The sequence below is a fragment of the Barbus barbus genome (genome assembly GCF_936440315.1).
Source record: "Barbus barbus genome assembly, chromosome: 42".
NCBI lineage: Eukaryota > Metazoa > Chordata > Actinopteri > Cypriniformes > Cyprinidae > Barbus > Barbus barbus.
In genome coordinates, this window is record NC_136720.1 from 7,497,890 (window position 1) to 7,520,372 (window position 22,483).

General features: G+C 36.2%; 2 protein-coding genes across 5 annotated transcripts in view; one reads left to right on the forward strand and one right to left on the reverse strand.

Annotated features, from left to right (window-relative positions):
- LOC306861483 (uncharacterized protein) overlaps positions 1-22,483 on the forward strand; it is an 814,549-nt gene that overhangs the window by 551,141 nt on the left and 240,925 nt on the right. The window lies entirely within an intron of this gene.
- The window catches only part of LOC306861482 (TBC1 domain family member 22A-like), a 156,832-nt gene that overhangs the window by 123,856 nt on the left and 10,493 nt on the right, over positions 1-22,483 (reverse strand). For all 4 annotated transcript variants that reach the window (XM_079403750.1, XM_079403748.1, XM_079403749.1 and 1 more), the window contains exon 5: positions 5,875-5,945. In XM_079403750.1, coding sequence (XP_079259876.1) covers positions 5,875-5,945 — 71 coding nt within the window. The remainder of the gene's footprint in view (positions 1-5,874; positions 5,946-22,483) is intronic.

The window sequence follows — 22,483 nt, forward strand, 5'->3', positions numbered from 1 at the left end:
ACAACAGCAAAAAAAAAAAAAACAATAACAGTGCCCAAGCAAATAAATATAGTAAACAACAGGATGAAAATTATATATTATCCATGTTATGCCACAAAATTACGTTTTATTTTTTCTGTAATATAGCTTAGCAAGTTAAAAGCCACCTGACATTTCTCACTAGCGAGGTAATGACAGTACTGTTTTTGAAGCAGATGAACTTACTATTCACTATCAGTAAAGACGCTGTTGCCAAACGCTGTTGAGAGACAAACAAACTCACAAGCTTAAATTGCACACTCTCCCTCTCAAAACCATATTAATAATGGCATTACTATCTACAGCTCAAGCCTCTGTTAATAGCTCTAAATTACATTTTGGAATTAGCAATGGAGACATAGGATGAAATGTGTAAGAAATCAATCCTACAAACAAGAGGTTTTAAAGGACAAAAAACTGACGAATGTCTTGAAATACAACATTTGAGCGATGTCTTGAGGTGTGTTAACTGCAGTATGAGCAGAAGAACTGACTCCAGTCCGTTGAATTATTATAAAATAAGGTGTGCATTTTTTTCTAACAGGCCCTGTTGTCAATTATTCTTCACGTATTCTATACAGTAATAAAGGCTATGTCTATGATGACAAAATAACCTTATAATTAATACACTAGAGTTGAGTACATAGTGCATATAATAAGTTAATGGCGCGTTAATTTGAGACCCAACTCAAAGTAGTTTCTAGGTGACTGACAGACTCGTTAAACTGCTGCCAGACAATTACTAGGGTGTTTCAAGTGGTTGGTAGAGTGTTGTTAGGTGATTGTTTGGCTGTTCCATATGCTATGGCATTCCAAGGTTTGCCAAAGACAAAAGAGCCCAATTCAAATATCCATCATTACATTGTAGTCTCTACATATGGCTTAGGTCCATTAATATAAATATTATTTTTTTTTTGCCTGTTTAAATCTGTCAGATGACAAACAGAAACAGTGCTAAATATTTATTTTGTACAAAATAGAATCATGTGTACGAGAAATAGCAATAATAATTCTTGCCTTAGCAAACACCACTAATAAAATCTTTATTTTCTAGCAGTTACCTGACAAGAGAGAAATGATTTCTTAGGAAAGTGTTGAGAGCGGTTCGGTGGCAGTTTGTGAGACGTCAGCGGAATGCACAGAATTGATCACGCGTTAAAGCGCCTGTTCAAACGGTGATGCCGCCCTCCGCCGGTCATTACTCTTGTTAAAGGATGCTTTCCAGCTGTTCACACTCGCTCTCCACTCACTCAAACACAAATACACACACACCGATGAACTCACAATGTGCACACCTGTGCAGGAGCTCAATAGCGTGGATCGATGGGGTTTGATTGAGTGGGGCTGCAGTCCAGGGTTCGAGTCAAGATGACAGATGCGGTAGCCGTAGGCAAATGAAGGTCACACGGGTGAATTGGATATTTCTTTGTGTGTGTGTGACCACACACTAGCCTAGAAGGGGGTCAGAATATCAAATATCCTCCTCCATTCCATCCTGTTCCAGACTGACACTTCATCTATCAATATGGCAGGAGGGCACACTGCCGCCTGTCTGTGTGTCAGAGGGTACGACCACACATAACCCCCTCATCATGCCAGTCCTGTCCTGGGGGAAACTTTACAGCAATTACGTACTTGATATCTTACATCCATTATTAAAGTTGAAAAGTGAATTTTTTTAAAACTTAAAATGCTTTCTCCTTCCTTAATATGCAGATTGTGCACCTCTAGAGACAAGGGGAAGATGGTTTACCGGAACAGTTCTTACCACCTGGCCACAAGCTCTCCCCCTTAACCAAACTCCCATACGGGTCACGGCACCAATTTAACTGATCTAAATTCACACCGCTCTGTATGGGGTTCGAATCAGCATCAGTCTGCATGAGAGGCAGGGGAGTGGAAACACTTCTAGCTATGCAAGCCCCATTTCATGTGTGGTTGGATCCCAGAATGTGTCAGAATGCAATTGCGTAATACAATGTGTCACACTATCAGCATTGCCACAAAAGTATCAAACATTACGAAAAGTCTTTCTAGCCACAACAAACTTAATCTGAAATGCGCACCTGCAGTAGTTGATCCAACTTTCATCGGACGTGTGAAAAAACAAGCCAACACACATTTGGTCACAGTAGTATGCGCATTTGGCAGACAAATTTGAAGGTAACTTTATCACCTACTAGAGGACTGAGGTTTGCTAATGCAACAGTATAGCACAGGGGTGGGCAAACTTTTTGACTCGAGGGCCACATCAAGTTTTCCACATTAAGTGTGGGGCCATATAATGTGTTTATGACAAATGAAGCTTTGATTGTTTTGGGTTTTTTTTTTTCTAAATTGACACTCACTTACTACTGTACTATGTATACTTGTACATACATGGCAATTCTATTCTTGTACTATCGCTACCTATTTTTATGAGCACTTTATGACACAGATAAGTTGCATTGGTGTACAAGTCGATTGATGTACGGTGCTCTCCAAAAGTAATGGAACAGTAAGGCCAATTCCTTTATTTTTGCTGTAGACTGAAAACATTTGGGTTTGACATCAAAAGATGAATATGAGATAAGAGATTAACATTTCAGCTTTTATTTACAGGTATTTTCATCTGGATCTGATACACAACTTAGAAGATAGCACCTTTTGTTTGAACCCACCCATTTTTCATGTTACCAAAAGTATTGGAACACATAGAATTAACATAGATTAAAGTGAAAAAGACTTAATATTTAGTTGCAAATCCTTTGCTTTCAATAACTGCATCAAGCCTGTGACACATTGACATCACCAAACTTTTGCATTCTTCTTTTGTTATGCTTTTCCAGGCTTTCACTGCAGCCGCTTTCAGTTTTGGGGGGGTTACTCCCTTCAGTCTCTTCTTTAGCAGGTAAAATGCATACTCTACAGGGTTTAAGTGTGGAGATTGACTTGGCCAATCTAAAACCTTCCACTTCTTGCCCCTGATGAACTCCTTTGTTGTTTTGGCACAAGGTTTTGGGTCATTATCTTGCTGCATGATGAAGGATCTCCCATTCAGTCTGGTTGCATCTTTCTGTAAATTGTCAGACAAAATATTTTTGTAGACTTCTGAGTTAATTTTGCTGCTGCCATCATGTGTTACATCATTAATGAAGATTAATGAGCCTGTCCCAGAAGAAGCGATGAAAGCCCAAGCCATTACATTACTTGTGTAATATGTACTATAATGTACACCTGTGTACACTGTGTTTCAGATCAGCTTGTATGTTTGGGATCATGAGCAGATCGTTTCTTTCTCCAAACTTTAGCCTTTCCATCACTTTGGTCCATAAAATCAGTCCATAAAACCTTGTCCCAGAATTTTTGAGGCTCGTCTCCTATTCTTCTTGCTAATGAGTGGTTAGCATCTTCTGGTGTAGCCTCTGTACTTTTGTTCATGAAGTCTTCTGCGAACAGTAGATTGTGATACCTTCACTCCTGCCCTCTGGAAGTTGTTGCTGATGTCACTAACAGTTGTTTTAGGGTCTTTCTTTACAGCTGTCACAATGTTTCTGTCATCAACTGCAGATGTTTTCCTTGATCTACCCGTTTGAGGTGTGTTACTTAGTACACCAGTGGTTTCTTTCTTCCTCAGGAGACTCCAAATGGTTGTACTTGCTATTGCCAGTGTTTGTGCAATGGTTTAATTGATTTTTCATCTTCTCTCAGCCTCACAATTGCTCGTTTTGGACACCTCTCTGGTTTTCATGCTGGTTACACATCTAACTAACTATAAATGCAGTTTGCACGGATCTGGAACTGAGTGCAGACATTCAGTGCTATTTATTGTTTGAATAATCAATTAATAGGACACACCAGGGCAACAAAACACACCTGTCAGTCACATGTTCCAATACTTTTGGGAACATGAAAAATATGGTGGGTTCAAACAAAAGGTGCTATCTTCTAAGTTGTGTATCAGATCCAGATGAAAATACCTGTTAATAAAAGCTGAAATGTTAATCTCTCACCTCATATTCATCTTTTGATGTCAAACCAAAATGTTTACCGTCTACAGCAAAAATAAAGGAATTGGCCTTACTGTTCCAATACTTTTGGAGGGCACTGTATAAGACACATTTTATAATTTCATTCAGAAATAATGTAAAATAAACGAAACGTTTACAAACTTTAGAAACGTATTTATATTCCCTACACTCCACAAAAAAATCCTGTAAATTTAGCAGTGTTCAGAATAGAAAAAAAGAACGAAAATATAAGTAAAAAACAAACAAATTATAGTGGCATTCACCATAAACATATTATAAAGCCCAGCCTAAATATTTAAAGCGAAACTGAAACTAGCGGCGTTGTTGCTGGAAAATGCACAATACAAACTCACTTGCCTTTTCTCATTCATCACCAATCCTAATGTGCGAGCTTTGCGCTTGACCTTGATTGCTTTATATAAGTCGCCTTGGAAATCGCAGCATATTTCAGATGAAAATACGCAATTTATAGTCCAGAAAAACAGTACTATATCCATTTTCACAAAAATGTGTGTGGAAAACAGAAGAAAGCATATCTTTGCAAGATAAAACGACAAATTATTTCCATGTTTTCCCCACAAACTTACAGTACCCGTGAGCAGGAGGATAACGCTGGCATTTGTTCTGATACTGGAAAGTCTTTTAAGCATTTTTAAAACCGTTCCAATACAAGGCATTTTTCAAAACAAATGAACACTTTCACATTTTTAAAACATGTAACTTATTTACAATTGTGCCAGTTTTGTAGTGTATATAGCAATTTAGATTTTTATTTAGTATTTGCTGTGCGACTTGAACGTGGCGTCCGTCAAAAATAGACTAGGCGCCTATCTTTGGCGAAGCCGCGTGGAGAGCCGCTTCTGAAACGTGCCGCGGATTGACTGGAGCGGTGGGACAGTGTAAATCAGGGGTTAAATACTGCACTACAGGGTACAGCGCCATCTATTGGATTTTACTGATATTGCATATTGAAACAACTGCCTCACGGGCTGGATGAAAACTCCCGTAGTTTGCCCACCTCTGCAGATTCATATAATTTTTTTTTAAATCCCTCGCGGGCCGCCACAGGAGTCATAGCGGGCCGTAGTTTGGACACACATTCATTTGCATACTAGCATGAATTATATTTCTGGCTGTAGAACTCAAACCAAATGGAAACTTTGATTTCTACTCTGGACTTTTTTAGCCAGGGCTTATTGCTAAATTATCCAATAAATACCTCATTAGAAGGGACATTTCCAATAGCCAACACAAAAACGTAGACACATCTGCCATGGGTAGTTGAGGTTAGGTGCAGAAATTAAAGTTAACATTTCTTGTTTTTAAAGTGCACTTTCTGTTTTATTTTACCATTATTTTATTTTTTATTGTTTGCAAAAAACACTATTTCTGAACCCTGTTTATAGAGCACAAAGTTAAAGAAAGACAGAGCTTTAATGACAGCAGGCATTCCAGCTGGCATGGACAAAACAGCATGATCCATGTCTTCTCAGCATGATTTGAGAATGTTCCAAAGAGCATCTTGTGTGATAAAAAATAAGCACGTGCTATATGTTTCAGCTCAGGTGGTTCAAAGGTCTGTCTAACAGAAAAAGGTTTTGTACATTCACTGTTTCAGCTTTTTCCCAACCACTGAAATGGTTTAATGTAGTTTTCATTCTACTGGACCTCTGAGCTTCCAGGCAGAAGTCATTAGTAGGAAGCCTAATTACTTATAAATGTGTATTTATGTAGAATGCATTATGCATTCTTTGATTCATCTTGTAATGGATGTACGCTGTAGTTCTCTAATGAGCTTGACCATTTGAAGCAGGACTTCACTGTGCGCTGAGATTGTTCCACTTACTGAGAGCAGCTTCCATGTGATCGGGCGCACCTGCCGTGGAATTCCAGACCAGCTCAACTTCCGAAGCTCCTCTGAGGAAAGAAAAGATTTTTTATTAGACAAAGTCAAAACTCAAAGTAGCAGTATGTTTTTTTTTTTTTCCATCATGAATTGACTAAATTATTAATAATCAGTCAGATCAAGATTTTGCAGGACTTTATTTTTTTTTTTTTTCAAAATGACTAGCAATGAATAACGTGAACTATGAATTATGCGCAATAAGATCATGGAAGTGTTAAAAAGGGGGTTAGTTTTGACTTCATGTTGACTTAAAACAAATAAAATGCAAACAGGTCTTGATGACACATTCACCATGGCGCTCCGTAAACCATCCCACTGAACTGAATGGCAATTTATGCAAGAATACTTATACAAATGACTTCTGCTGGAAGTTGTTCTGCTCATTTGTCCTGAATAAGGCCCAGCTGTGCAAATGCTTAGTTCAGCGAGCGGTTATCATCTTGGAAATAAACACGGCTTAAACACAGCTATTTTGCATTCAGTCCGGGTTTGTACAATAATACCTTTTACCTTCCTTTTCTGATCAAATTATGAAGACGTTCAAAATCATGTCTGATTTGTCATCAAAATTAGAAGGATGCGTACAGAAAATGTACATACAGTATACATACTACAAAAAAATAAATAAAAGTAGTATTTAATTCAAATATGAATATGTTCGGAATAGCAAATACACTACAAATATGGTGACAACAAGGTTTCTCTGATAAACTGTTTTCAACATGTAATGATTTGAGATGCAGATAGCCTAAAAACAGGATTCAGCCAATAACATTTGAATTCAATAGGCACACCATGCTTTCAATACGCACTGCATGAGTGTGCATTTGTGAACCCAAGAGTGCTAACGTGAATAAATCTCAGTGAGGCAAACTGGACTTTTAAAATGGACAAAGAGTCCCTGCAGAGCCTTAAAAGAGTGAAAAGGCACTTTAATACCAAATATTTCTCATTTCGTATCTGTATTGCATATTACAAGGGTTGATGGCAGCGATCATAACGTGTTGAATGTGGATTAGTCATTTCTCAGGGCCTTGACAACAGGCTGCAGTGTAATGTGCATACATTTTATTTGACATCAAAGATAAATCTAAATTTTAAATCCGAGGTTGGTTTAAAAATTCATGCAAAGGATGAAATGTGCTATGAATACAAGAGCCTTCCGGGGAAAACATTATTTATTTATTTTTCTGAAAACTAACCTTTCTGATATCAGAGCTTGATGTTTCTTGTGCAGTTTCTTTGTCAGGGCAAAATGAAGACTGAAGTGAATAAATAATGAATAGTGTTGTTATGACTGTTATGCAAATACGAGGGACTGTGAAAACATAAGCATGGTCTACTTATTCACATATCATTCATTATTATCGATGGCAATATATTTGCAGAGACGCCTCAAAGGTTTAGGCTATCAATCATATTTCCACTCAGCTCCTAAATATTTTTTTTTTTAATTACATCAGAGGGGCCACCCAGACTTTTATTTTATCTAATCTGTAAAAGGGAATAGTAATAACAGTAAATTCTGCACAATTGCAAGCAACTAAACCCATACCTATTGTAAGAATATATTGATAATATTATATATTTTAGTGCTGTCAATCGATAAAAATAAAAAAAATTCCCTTATAAATGAAATCATCATTTAAAAACTGCATTTTGTATTTACTTGCATTATCTTTGTGTAATATTAAAATGTGTTTGATTATCTGAGTCTTTTAAGTGTGACAAATATGCAAAAAATTAAAAAACAGGAAGAGGGCAAAAACCTTTTCACGGCACTGTATACACTTTATCAAGGACGCATTAAAATAAAGTGGATGTGAATGTGTTTTGTGAATAGTTTCCAAGGAAACAGGGGAAAAATGCTGGAAAATTATCTACAAATCCTGTCAACAGAATATTTGTCCATCCTAAAGTAATAATTACAGATTATTTCAAAGAAAACAAGGCAGATATACAGTGATAATCTAGTCATTGTAACTTTAAGTGCCTTTATTTCCAGGCGGACAGATAAGGAAACCTGTGTCCTTATACCTGGAAGTTCATCCAGACAAGGAACAAGTTGTTTAACCAGCTGTTGCCATGTGCAATATGTTTCAGACACAAAGGGGGGCATGCCACCTGAGGCTGAGAGAAGACAGATGGTGGAAAAGTCATGAAAAAACTAAATTATGACTACGGAGCAAGAAACTTTGAGATTTGTTTAAAAACATCTTTTCAAATCAAATTGAAATTGTTTAAATCTAAATTTAACGGTCCTACATTCCATTCACGTGTCCATTGCAGAGACAAGAGCAGCCTAAACATTCTTCAAAACGTCTCTTTTTGTGTTTCACAGAAGAAAAGTAGTCATACTGGCATGGGAAAACATGAAAGTGAGTAAATGATGACAGAATAATCATTTTTGGGTGAATTATCCCTGAATCTCATTTTGGGGGTCAGTCATGCAGTAATCTAGATTTTCATAAAGTCTTCATTAAGCTATATATCATTATGAAAGACATCATTTCCATTTCTGCAGATCTTCATGGCGCTTGTGCAATATCTGTGTGGCTAAAGTGTAAGTACAGAGGGCATGAGTGTGTGTTCTCTCCAGGCAGGTGTGCTGGTGTAGTATATGAGGACGGTAGGCTGTCCTGACACGTTGAAGGCTAGCTTTAATGCGCGTGCTGCTTTACGCAGGAACTTTATAGGGAAAGCGCTCAATTCATTAAACACAGAGCCACTCAAGGGTGTCTCCTCGGCTCGTACCTTTGAACCCTCATTTGCGCTGTCAGCTGCAGAAATTAGTCGATGAATCTTGTGCCCTGGCACTTAATTAAACTATCTGTTATATTTCCTCCACGTGGCATTAATCTCACAACGGGGGGGGAGAGGAAGAGAGAGGAATTAGACGTTCACTATTTCATCAGCTCATTGTTGCTGTCTTTGTCCCTCTGGAGATGGTGACCTCAAAAGAGGTTGCTACCGTCCAGACAGTTGCTCCTGAAAAGCTGCCAGCTAAGTGAGTCTCACATAACCTAAAACATGTCCAGGCAATATAAAACACCTTAATCAAAAGAGGAGGAAAAAAGACCATGGTTATATCTGTATCTTAAACAATAAAATTAAATAACTTGATTATTCAAATTTGCATTTTTATGACAATTCACATTTTCCAAATTCTTTTTACTACATGCCTAAAAAACTAAAAATATTGTATTGTAACCACATCTGACCTCGGAGGGTAGTCCGGACTGCTGAGCGAATCATTGGTACAACCCTCCCCACTCTCCAAGAACTGTACTTATCCAGAGTGAGCAAAAGGGCTGGTAAAATCACTCTGGACCCCTCACATCCAGCACACTCCCTCTTTGAACTGTTACCGTCTGGTCGACGCTACAGAGCTCTGAACACCAGAACGACCAGACACAGGAACAGTCTCTTCCCTCAGGCAATCCATCTCATGAACACTTGAACTCTTAACAATAAACATAAAACACACAACACTATTATACTTTTTTTTTTATTTTACACACATACTTATTACATTTCAAATCTGCACCTAACATACCTGTACATACTGAATTGTCTATTTTGTATATTGTGTTTGTGCTATTTGGCACATTGTCCATTTTTGTATTTTTGTACATTATTTATTTTATTTTTTTTAATATCTGTGTCCTGTCACTGTCATTCTGTGGCACTGTGGAGCTACTGTCACTAAAACAAGTTCCTCGTATGTGCAAACATACCTGGCAATAAAGCTCATTCTGATTCTGTATTGTATTATATACAGGGTTTCTGTATCATGGTATTTGTTGTAATACTTTTACATAAAATGTGGCTGAATAGAATGTTTTTGCTCTAACAGTAATGAACACAGTAAAAACAAATAAAAAATTTATTATTTTGTGATGAAATACAACCTTGATACGTTTTCATGAGAACTACATGTATCCCACATTTGTGCATAGGTGTGTGTTTTATGGACAGTGCTATTCTTGCCAAAGCACGGTTTCATTTTCTTTATCTAATTTGTGTGAGGGCTGTTTATTTCTGGGCCAATACTGTTTCCACAACAGATTTTTCTTTGTTAACTCCACAGAAAACACTGAAGCCAAGGAAGCAATAGAGATATATTCTCAAACCACTGAAGGATTAGTTTGTCATTCAGATGTTTTGACATGAGTTTCTTTGTGTTATTGCAGTTTAAGTTTCACTAACACAACTCATGAAGTTCATATTGTAATCATATTCAACATTAAGCATCTACGCCAGTATTAAAGTCCTACATTTCATACAGAAGATATGTATTCTGAAAATAAGGTGGGTGAAAGCAAATAAGCAAACATATTTCACCAAAAAAAAAAATCTCTGTAAATTTTGTAGGTTTTTCAATAGAGTGCCGCATCTCATTTACAAGAATGCATGAGATTTCCACAAATCTATGATCTCTTTAACACATGGCACGATTCATCCAACCACCCTAACAAAAAATACAAATAAATAAGATAATAAAGAAATATTCACCATTAATAATAATAACAACAACAGTAACTGTTCCAAACCAACATGGCTTTTTTTTTTTTTTTCATGGAAACGTAAAAAAAGGTACACCATATTGACAAAAGTATTGGGACACCCCTCTCTAATGAACAGGTTCGACCACTTTAGTCATTTTCATGAATACAAATCTTAATGTTTAAGCATATAATGATATTCTAGGGAATTGGGACAGGACAGGACCCTTTTCTATTCTAACATGACAGTGCCTCTGTGTATAAGACACGGTTCAAAAATAAATTTTTGATTCAGTCAGTGTGGAAGAACATGACTGGTCTACAGAAAGCCAAGTCCTAATCCCAGAAGGACACCTCTGGTGTGACTTTAACCTCTGGCCTTTAACCTGGTGTAAAGGCAGACCTTGAATCAAAAACTCATCACCAAGCACAAATGACTTGTACATACACTATAAGGACAAAAGTATTGACCCCCTTCTTTATAACAGAAAATGGCACTTCCAAAACTGTGGCAACAAAGATGGAAATTGGAAACACAATTTATGTATTTAAAAATTGCTGTTAAAAATCTCTGTTGCAACAGTTTTAAGAGTCACTCTAAAATGACTGTACTCATATGTACAAGGGCTGGGCGATATGGCCAAAAAAATGATCACAATATTTTTTTTCATATCAGTCGATATCGATAATTTTCACGATAAAATGTCAAATATTTGTTTCTTTCAAGTTTAAAGCCAGAATTTTGCTCCAAAGTGAAAGTTGTAGAAACCAGACCATTCATTTTCCTTAAATTAAATATCTAACTAGAAAAATTAATTTCTTAGTTTCTGCATGTTCTAATGAGTGATATTGTTTCAAATCAAGAAACAGGTTTGGGTTGCCTGATAATATTAATAATAATAATATCACTTTTTTGTCTCTTAGAAATGCACATTTGATAGTAGCTTGAGTCATTTTTAAAATCAGTAACATCTGTAAAAATTGTAGCAACCTCAGTTTAATATGGTTAAATTTATTTTGACCAAGTTCTTTTATTTATTTTTATTTTTTTTTTTTTATTAAGAATTGGTCTCCCATAGTAGCATAGATTTAAATCATGATAAACACAGTTAAAACCACAAATATAACACCTCAATACCATGGTAAAAATATAGCTATATAGTTTTGGGTAGCCTATTTGTATGAAAAACAGTCTAAAAACATTCAGTGTAAATGCACACATGCTATATCTAAATCACAAATACATACACTATTGTTATATACCATTACTCCTGTAATAAAATTGACTGAAAAAAAATGACTAGTAAAATTCTGACAATGTATATGATTTTTTTTTTCTTTCAGTTCTCCAGTATGTGGAGAATGAATATTACATTACACCACAGCCCATTTTGTGTTCTTTATAAAGAATATCAAGTCTCCAGAACACACTATAGAATAGAATGCCTTTCCAAGCTTGTACACCTTTGTGTTGGCTCTGCGCATTCGTCATCTATTGCTCTATTGTGTGCTTCAAACACTGCCGCAGACTGAATTAAACACAGGAACTCTGAATAGACTAACACAGGCAGTATGTGCTCTATAATCCCTCAAAGAAACACTACAGCTACTAAAAAGAAAACATACTGCCACTTCATACAGGACTTCAATGGTTCATCAGAGTTTATTTAAGAGACAGAAGGCAATAGCAAGAGTGACAGACAGAGAAGACACACTCCATTTGCCAGGGGACATGAGGGCTGGCAGTCAAATGGATCCATGACTTTAGTCTTTCATTTATTTATTTATTTAGATGACATTTTAATATTGTTCCATTTCATTCATTGTTATCGACTAACAATCATTAACAATAATATAAACCAGAATTTCAATGTATTTCTAATCTCCACGATTCAGTTCTTTCAAAATCTTAAAATAAAAGATGAATTACCACACTATTTTTCATTTACTAAAAAGACAAAAAAATCATATTTTTTGTTGTTGTTGTTGTATTTAAATGTATTGCCATATCTGCTTCACTGCCGATCACAAATTAAACATTCACCAACAAAATATCATAAATACAATAAAAGCAAACAATTCTATAAAAGATTCTTTAAATGTTCTTGTGATTAAAAACTGTACATTTTTCTGTCCATAAATAAGTCCTTAAAAGTTTGTCCTGACAAGAATTGCTGTCTCATAAAATTAAACATGGGACAGAAAAAAATAAAAGAATAAATGTATGACATTTTTGGCGCATCTTCACCCTTGAATAAATGTCCGTGGGTCAGTCTATTATGGCCTATCCACTAAAAACATTTAAATTTATATACAGGTAATTATTAGTGTTTATTACTACTAATAGCTACAATGGTAATTACATTGGTGCATGTTCTTTTTGAATTCATATAGCTGAAAACTGGTTTCTCTTTGACTTTGTTTTGGATCAGAGCAAATACATTATTAATACATACATATTTAGATGCTGAACATCATTCAGAGGCTGAAAATTATTGAATGATACATATATTTTTACTATATCACCAAGTCCAGAGAGAATGGCATGCTCATAAGCATGAAATGTCTTTATTCTGAGTTGTAAATGTTTAGTTTGGCACTAAAACTCGTAAGGTAGATTCTTGAATGGCAGCAGTAAGTCGTATAAAGGACACTGCAGCACGTGGCAGAGCCATAAAGTAATGCAGCTCTTGTAAAGAGATACTTCACTGTATTAACGCAGGCTGCTGAGAATGATGATATGTAGTTCAGGTGTCTGGGGAGCGTACAGTAGACACTTCCTCTGGGGTCTTAGAATAACTGCACCGTTGTATTTCATTGATTGCATTATAAATTTTCTTTCTCTTTCATATGAATTGCGTCATGAGCCAGGTACATTTCTGGACAGAAATAAAGCTTGGAAAAAGAACAAAAACTAAGCTTCAGTGCAGATTTCAGGCCAGTGTGTGTGATTCAGAAGTTCAGATATCTGAAATAGCAAAAGTTGGGTGTAAGATAGTCTAACAAAGTGGTTCTCAACTAGTGAGTCGAGACCTAAAAATAGGTTGGATGGCTGTTCTAATAAAACAACGCTAACTTCAAATACTGTAACATTATAAATATGCAATTCAATTATAATTAGGATGACAATGCATAGGGTTATCGACATTTAAAAGGGAAAAGAAAACACTTTAGATGCCATCTAAAACAAATCAAACTTATTAAAGTTTGAAAAAAAAAAAAAAAAACCTGCAGAATCCATGCTTCGAGAAATTGCATTACTTTTATATTCAGCCTTACGTTGTTGTTGGTTCTGTTCGTGGTAATATTAATGGATGTCAATGTTTAATTTACGGATATTTTTGTTTACTGTCATACAAGTATTAGTACTTTATTGGGCAGCAATCAGATACTGAAACAACTAGTTAGAAATATTTCTCCAGCATTCCCAAATAAGCTATTCAATACAGAAATATTTGAGACAGGTACTCAAAACATGTACCGTCAAAAAATGTCCTTCCAGTAAATATTTCTCCAAAAATAAGGGAGAACAAAGATTTTTGGAAGAACTTTCCAAGGTTACTGAAAGTCTGAAAACTTACCCAAAAAAGGGTTCACATAGATGACAATTTGCAGTAAACAGAAAACAGTCATTTGGGTTGAAAGTTGGTGTTTTGAGGAGACAAGAACAGCCAGAAATCATTGACGATGTGACAGAGCAGACTTCACCTTCATGCTAATGTGCACTGGTGCAAAGTGGCAGGGGAAGACTTCAAATTGTTTAACTAAATTCATATTATTATTAATAAAATTAATGTTAAAGGGATAGTTCCTCAATTTAAATGGTCATCATTTACTCGCCACCCTGTTCCAAACCTGTATGAATTTATTCCTTCTGTTGAATTTTATTATATATATATATATATATATATATATATATATATATATATATATATATATATATATATATATATATATATATATATATATATATATATATATATATATATATATATATATATATATATATATATATATATATATATATATACACACACACAGACATATATATACACACACTGTCCGGCCACTTTATTAGTTACACCTGTTCAATTGCTTGGTAACACAAATTGCTAATCAGCCAATCACATGGCAGCAACTCAATGCATTTAGGCATCTAGATGTGGTGAAGACGACTTGCTGAAGTTCAAACCGAGCATCAGAATGGGGAAGAAAGGGGATTTAAGTGACTTTGAACGTGGAATGGTTGTTGGTGCCAGACGGGCTGATCTGAATATTTCAAAAACTGCTGATCTACTGGGATTTTCACGCAAAACCATCTCTAGGGTTTACAGAGAATGGTCCGATAAAGAGAAAATATCCGGTGAGCAGCAGTTGTGTGGACGAAAATGCCTTGTTGATGTCAGAGGTCAGAGGAGAATGGGCAGACTGGTTAGAGATAATAGAAAGGCAACAGTAACTCAAATAACCACTCGTTACAACCAAGGTATGCAGAATACCATCTTTGAACACACAACACGTCGAACCCTGAAGCAGATGGGCTACAGCAGCAGAAGACCACACCGGGTGCTGCTCCTGTCAGCTAAGAACAGGAAACAGAGGCTACAATTCACACAGGCTCACCAAAATTGGACAATAGAAGATTGGAAAAACGTTGCCTGGTCTGAAGAGTCTCCATTTCTGCTGCGACATTCAGATGGTAGGGTCAGAATTTGGCGTAAAGAACATGAAATCATGGATTCATCCTGCCTTGTCTCAACGGTTCAGGCTGGTGGTGGTGGTGTAATGGTGTGGGGTATATTTTCTTGGCACACTTTGGGCCCCTTAGTACCAATTGAGCATTGTTTAAACGCCACAGCCTACCTGAATATTGTTGCTGACCATGTCCATCCCTTTATGACTACAGTGTACCCATCTTCTGATGCTACTTCCAGCAGGATAATGCACCATGTCACAAAGCTCAAATCATCTCAGACTGGTTTCTTGAACATGACAATGAGTTCACTTTACTCAAATGAACTCCACAGTCACCAGATCTCAATCCAATAGAGCACCTTTGGGATGTGGTGGAATGGGAGATTCACATCATGGATGTGCAGCCGACAAATCTGCAGCAACTGCGTGATGCTATCATGTCAATATGGAACAAAATCTCTGAGGAATGTTTCCAACACCTTATTGAATATATGCACGAAGAATTAAGGCAGTTCTGAAGGCAAAAGGGGGTCCAACCCGGTACTAGCAAGCTGTACCTAATAAAGTGGCCAGTGAGTGAGTGAGTGAGTGAGTGAGTGAGTGAGTGAGTGTATATATATATATATATATATATATATATATATATATATATATATATATATATATATATATATATATATATATATATATATATATATATATATATATATACACACACACACACACACACACAGTGCCCTCCATAAGTACTGGAACAGTAAAGACAAAACTACAGAATGTCACATTTTATTATTAGCCGTTTCAACACATTTTACCAAATAAAAAGGACAGCACTTTTAGAGTTCATCCCACTCATTGATGTGAGCATAAGTATTGGGACAGTTGAATATAAGGCAGATATAAAAGATTAAAAGCTATTATTTAGTTGCAGATCCCTTGCGCACAATCACAGCAGTGAGTCTGTGACCCATAGACATCACCAGACTCTTGGTCTCATCCTTTGAAATACTTTCCCAGCCTTTAATGCAGCCAATTCCAATTGTTGCTTGTTTTGTGGAGTTTCTGCCTTTACTCTCCTCTCCATCTGGTGAAATTCATGTTCAATCGGATTTAAATCTGGAGATTGACTTGGGCAATCTAAGACTTTCCATTTCTTTGTTGTTATAAATTCCTTGACTGAACTGGCAGGGTGTTTTGGGTCAATGTCCTGATGCAATATGAAGCACTTCCCAATGAATATGGTGGCATTTTCTTGAATATTGGTAGACAAGATGGTTTTGTACCCTTCTAAATTCATTCTTCTACGGTCATCATACATTAAGGCTACGTCCACACGAAGACGGGTTTCTCCGTATCCGATCTTTTTTTTTGCCTCAAATTCCGTAAACACGGAGTAGTCTCAGGAAATATCTGCATCCACACGGAATCACTGAAACCGACTGAAAACGATGTAGTACACATGCCAGACCAATATGTGGCGCTGTAATTCTGCCACAGAGATACACAAAAAAACAGAGAAGAAGACTTGGACCATGTGCGTAAACCTTGCGCGCTGAATATAAACTAACACACAAAGCAGACGATTTTGCTTTAATAAAACTAATGAGCTCAGTAGGTTCTGCAGCACGAACACAGGCACGTAGTCTGACATTGTTGTTGTTGTTGTCGCTGTTATGTGAGGTAGCGGTGTCTGATTAGGGGCGAGACATGGGCTGATGACGTCATCGTTTCAGAAAATATACGGATTCGCCGTCCACACGAAAACATGAAACCGGCGTTTTCAAATTTATCCACCCTGGGACCCGGTTTTAAAAAATTATCGGTTTCACTCTTCGAAAACACCGGTTTCGTGTGGACGAAACGCCTATACGGTAAAAAATGTATGCGTATACAGAGAAACCCGTCTTCGTGTGGATGGGGCCTAAGTCATCAGTAAAGTTGAGAGGGCCTGTTCCAGAGGCAGCCATGCATGCCCATGCCATGACACCACCTCCACCATGCTTAACAGATGAGGCTGTATGCTTGGGATCATTGCAGTTCCCTTTTTTTCTCCACATTTTTGCTTTCCCATCACTTAGATAAAGGTTCATCTTTGTCTCATCGGTCCATAAACTCTTATGGCTCACCTTTGTGCTTTTTTGCAAACTCTAATCTTGCCTTTCTATTTGTGGTGCTGGTCAGAGGTTTGCATCTTGCTGTGTAGCATCTGTAATTCTGTGTCAAAGTCTCCTGAGGACAGTAGATTGTCAGAGCATCACCCCAGCTTTCTGGAAGTTGTTGGTGATTTTATAGACATTTTATAGTCTTTTAGGGTTCATTTTCACAGCTTTTATGATTCATCTGTCATCAACTACTGTTGTTTTCTCAGCCGATCAGGTCGTTGTTGGTTGCTGGTGTCGCTGGTGGTTTCCAAACTCTTGATTTCTCCATGCCCTTTGTTTTTGCTATAGCTCTAACTGACTTCCTCTTTTCTTTTAGCATCCAAATTGCTTGCTTTTCTCTCAAAGTCAGCTCCCTCGTCTTCATCCTGGTTTGTGTGTGTCATCATCGAATGCAAGATTCAGAATACAGAAGTAATGGATATAACTGATACGACACATTCCCTGCTTTTAATATCTGAAGAATTAATGCAACAGGACACAGCTGATCACTTAGAAAGACCTGTGAGGCAACTGATCCAATACTTATGCTCACATCAGATAGAGGGATGAAACTCTAAAAGTTCTGAACTTCTTAGCTGGTAAAACATCTGTGTTGAATCACCCAATAATAAAATGTGACATTCTGTAGTTTTGTCTCATATTCATATTTTAATTATATTTGTAAATGTCTTGACTCCACAGCCAACAGAGCAATTTTGTCTTTACTGTTCCAATACTTTTGAAGGGCACTGTATATATTATTACTGTTATATGTTATATAATAGTATTACCACGTTAAAAATAATCAACTAATCGACTTAAAAAAATAAACAAATAAAAAGAAGTCAAGACGTAAACTGAAATAATATCCCTCCCACCAACTATTTTTAAAATTATTGAAACTAAAGTTCTTGAAATTGTGATTAATTAATGTAGCTATACATAAAGTTGTAAATATTATATTCTATAGGAGGCAGTGGGGGGCCTTTGAATCAAAACTGTTGAGAACCGCTGCTATAGTCAGATAGGATATGAGACCAGTAGTACAGGGACTTGGCGAAATCAACTTACTAACTTGTAACTATCAGGCTAAGTCTGATAATAATGACAGGAAACTGAACTTACTTCAAAAGGGTGATTAAAATTCAATGTGGGAGACCAATTGCTAACTTTAAACACATTGAAGTAGTAAGGCTCAGACGCTAAAAACTGGTGCTTCATTCACTTTAGGGACTAGGTTTAGCACAGTTAATTGTGTCTCGAGTGCTGCCTGGGAAGATTTGATTGCTCACCAAGGTTATCTGAACAACTGTCTGGAGTACTTCATGACTCCAGAGCAGATCCAGGTGACCTTGTTCAGCTGTAGACTACTTAAAGAGACCTTGATGCGAGCAATATTCTATATTTCTTTCTATGATGAACTGATACCATCACAGAGCCATGAAAAAATATTAAACACAGGCTGCTAATATTGACTTAGTAATAAGGCACTAAGAAATATTTTTAGCATATTAGTACTATCCACAAATAAATTACAACATAGGGCCAAAACACAAAAAAATGAAGTAAAGTTTATTCAACAAATACAGTCAATCAGCAATCTCAGGGCGGGGGTCACTAAATTCAATTTACATAAACTTCATATTAATTTACCAAGCTTAGTTTAAACAGGATTGCTTACTGAACTTGTCTATCAGTAATCTAACGCCAGCACACATACTTATAGCTAAGTGCAGACTCCCTTTGCAATTGTCTTGTTAAAACCACTTATTTAGTTTTAATATAATAATAATAATAGCCAAAGATATTTTGATGTCAACATTATGCTGACAACTTTGTATGATTCACTTAAAACACACTTGTTATTCTTAACAAATATGCTGTTAAAGGACAATATAATAAAGCAGCAATGGGTCTCTATATAATTAATTAAGTTATATCATTTAAAACCAAAATAATGAGTCACTGTATTTTAGGATCTTTTCAGATTATTTTAGATTTATGCAGTAAATGGCTAAAGCATTAACATCCTTATATTGGTAGAAATGAGAAGCATTAACATTAGCCTACTGCTTAATGATGTAAAAACAACAAAACAAAAATCTATCAAAATACTGATATGCATTGAGCTGTTTATCCGTTTACTTCAGTATTAGCTTAAGTCACTGACATAGCAGAGACGTTTTAATTATTTACCAAAACACAAATCAAATGACTGGACAAATTAGAGGAAAGCTGCATAATATAAACCTTCAACCTCAGAATATGTGCTGTTAAAATACCATTAAAAATGACAATAAAAGCACTTTCTTGCAATATATTCCAATATTCTAAATACATGTATGTGCGAAGAACAGATGTCAAAAATGTCATTTTTTTTTTATGCTTGATAGATATGCAAGAAAAAAATCCCCACAGAATTCATATTTCTTTAATACTTGATATAAACCATTATTTATTTAAGATGTATTCCCAGCTTATGAAAAAGTATCTCTAGGAATGCTTTCAATGGTTCAATGTCAGATTCTCAAAATAATATTCTTGAATTCCATAAAGAATTTCCATGTCACAAATGGCACTAAACTAAGTGATTTTGAATCAGACCTCATTTTTAGCAGAGGTTGAGCACAAAAAGAAGAATCGTCTGTTAAGAGCACAAGAGAACCACAGCTCCCCCATCTGAGACACACAGAAAGAAAAGGTAGTCAGACAGTAGTGAAAGGGTTCAATAGAGGTGATGCGTTGCCATGGCAACAGTAGAAAGCATCAAGGAGTAATTGCTTCCTGTGATTGTAGCAGTCTCTCTCTCGCTCACAGAGGTAAAAGCTGACCATCTGATGGCATCCCTCTTAAAAACACATCTGGCAGGTACTCATTAATACAGCGACTGAGAGATGACACCAAACGCTTCCGAAAAAAGAGCTTGTAAAGAAAGAAACTGACTTTTGTTCATTATTGTGTGTCAGATATGACAAATTGAATGTCTATGTACGGTTTCATCTATTTTCAAAGACGCTTTGGTACAATGCTTCAATATACACGACCCATTAAAAATCTGGACATGTTAGACTAACACGTTCTTATTATCTTAAAAATACTGAGATCTAAAGGCTTACACTTCAATGCCTGAAATTCATTGTGTAGACAGAAGTAAGCTGTGCCTACCTATTTATTTTAAAAACTTTACATAAACTTTACATACTTTATGTACATTCGTACTTCCTCTCTTGCATATGTACACACATCCTTCCTACAGCATATCCATCCTTTCTTTTGTATATTTGCACATACTTCCTTCTTTCCTTGCATCCTTCCTTCCTTAAATACGTACTTCCTTACATACGCACATATGTACTTCCTCACAGACGCATGCACATTTTTACTTATGAATGTAGTATGTATGCACTTCCTTCCTTATGCATGCAAATACTTCGGTCTTTACGCATACACACACACAGAGATTAACTTCTTTACACAGGCACACAGTGTATATTAGGGGTTGAACGGCTTCCGAAGTCGATATTTATGTGATGAAAGTCGAGTCGACTAGTCGCTGATGATGTCATTAATGAACAAATAAGCCTGAATCTTGAGCGGAGACTCCAACATATGACACAACGCAGCCCACATGGCCATTACTCCTGTAACAGTGCATTTTTATTAGTTTTTTTGTCTTTGGGTCTTTATATTTCTCACAGATTGCTGCTTGTTCTAAATCATATACACAAAGTATCACTGTAAAGATTACATTTATATGAATGCATTAGTGAGAGAATTAATTCTATCTGGCTGCGTCTCTACTAATAGTGAAGCTGTGCATTTTAGTTACTAAGAAATACATGCTAGAACTTTTCAGTTTCTAAGCTATATTATCGAGAACAGTGTTGACAATACATTGCCGCGCTACTGAATGGTTCTGTGCGCATGATATGCATGTGATGTACAAGCTACTATCTGTAGCCTGTGTGTGCGCGTTACAATGCAGCAGTGCAATAGATTATAACTAGTGTTGTCACGGTACCAAAATTCCAGTATTGGGTACCGATACCAGTGAATATCCATGGTTCTCGGTACCAATTTCGGTACCAAAGCAAAACACAAAAACACGCTAATTAAAAAACACAATTTTTATTAATAAAGTAAAACAAATATAAAATGTACAAAAATCAATATCATTCTTTATACTTATTTAAAATTGTGCTTCAAGTTTTTCTGCAAGTAATAAAAGTATAAAAAACGTTAAACAATTTCACCCAAATTTAATTGGTCTTTTAATTAATGAAATGTAAACATTTTTGGGGGTAAATAAAGGGGATTTACTATTCAAATATGGAAGAAATAGTGTGTGATTATTTCTTTCAAAATAAAGATTTATTAATTTTCTCAACAGTAGTAATAGTATCACATACATTCTACTAAATAAAAGTATTATATTTCTGGCACAATGCCTTTAAGAAAAACTTTTATTTTGACGGGTTGCCGTGAATACATTTAAATTTCTGTGTGTAGCTATATGATATGACGCTGAAAAAAAAAATATATATATAATATATACATGTATGATCGGACGCTGGTTTTACTCAAATGAAATGGTAAATGTTCGACGGCAGATGATGAAATCACCGCGAGTGTCAGGCGCGCTTCAGTGTATGTAGTAAACAAAACCGCGCGTCTCTGCCATTGATTCATTCACACAGAGACTCGCAGAACATGCAGGATTCATATCTAAATCGACTTTTGCGGCTTAATATTTACAGATACTAGTCCATGTCGCAATTTGATTTAAGTGTAATGACCTACTTTTGATTCATTCATCCAAACATTAAAAACTTCCATGACATTCCGAGCTAAACTGTAAATTCTGTTTTCCGAGATTCCGTACGCGTTTTCTGCATCGCGGAAATCATAGGGCCGTACGCGTCAAGAACCGAGTTGACCGGGTACTCAGTACCACCGGTACTTAAAAACACCTTTTACCGTGACATTTAAATTTTTTTTGTACCGACTTGGTACCGAAGTACCGGGTCTTTTGACAACACTAATTAGAACATTGATTAACTTGCCTGTACAATAAACTGTTTCAAACGTGCATTCTCCTATTCAATTTTGAGCATCCAGATGGTATAATCACATATGTTTTGTGGAGCGCTTTCGGAATATGCATTTATTTGTCATTTTAAATGTTTGTAAACTGAGCGTAAAAGTGAA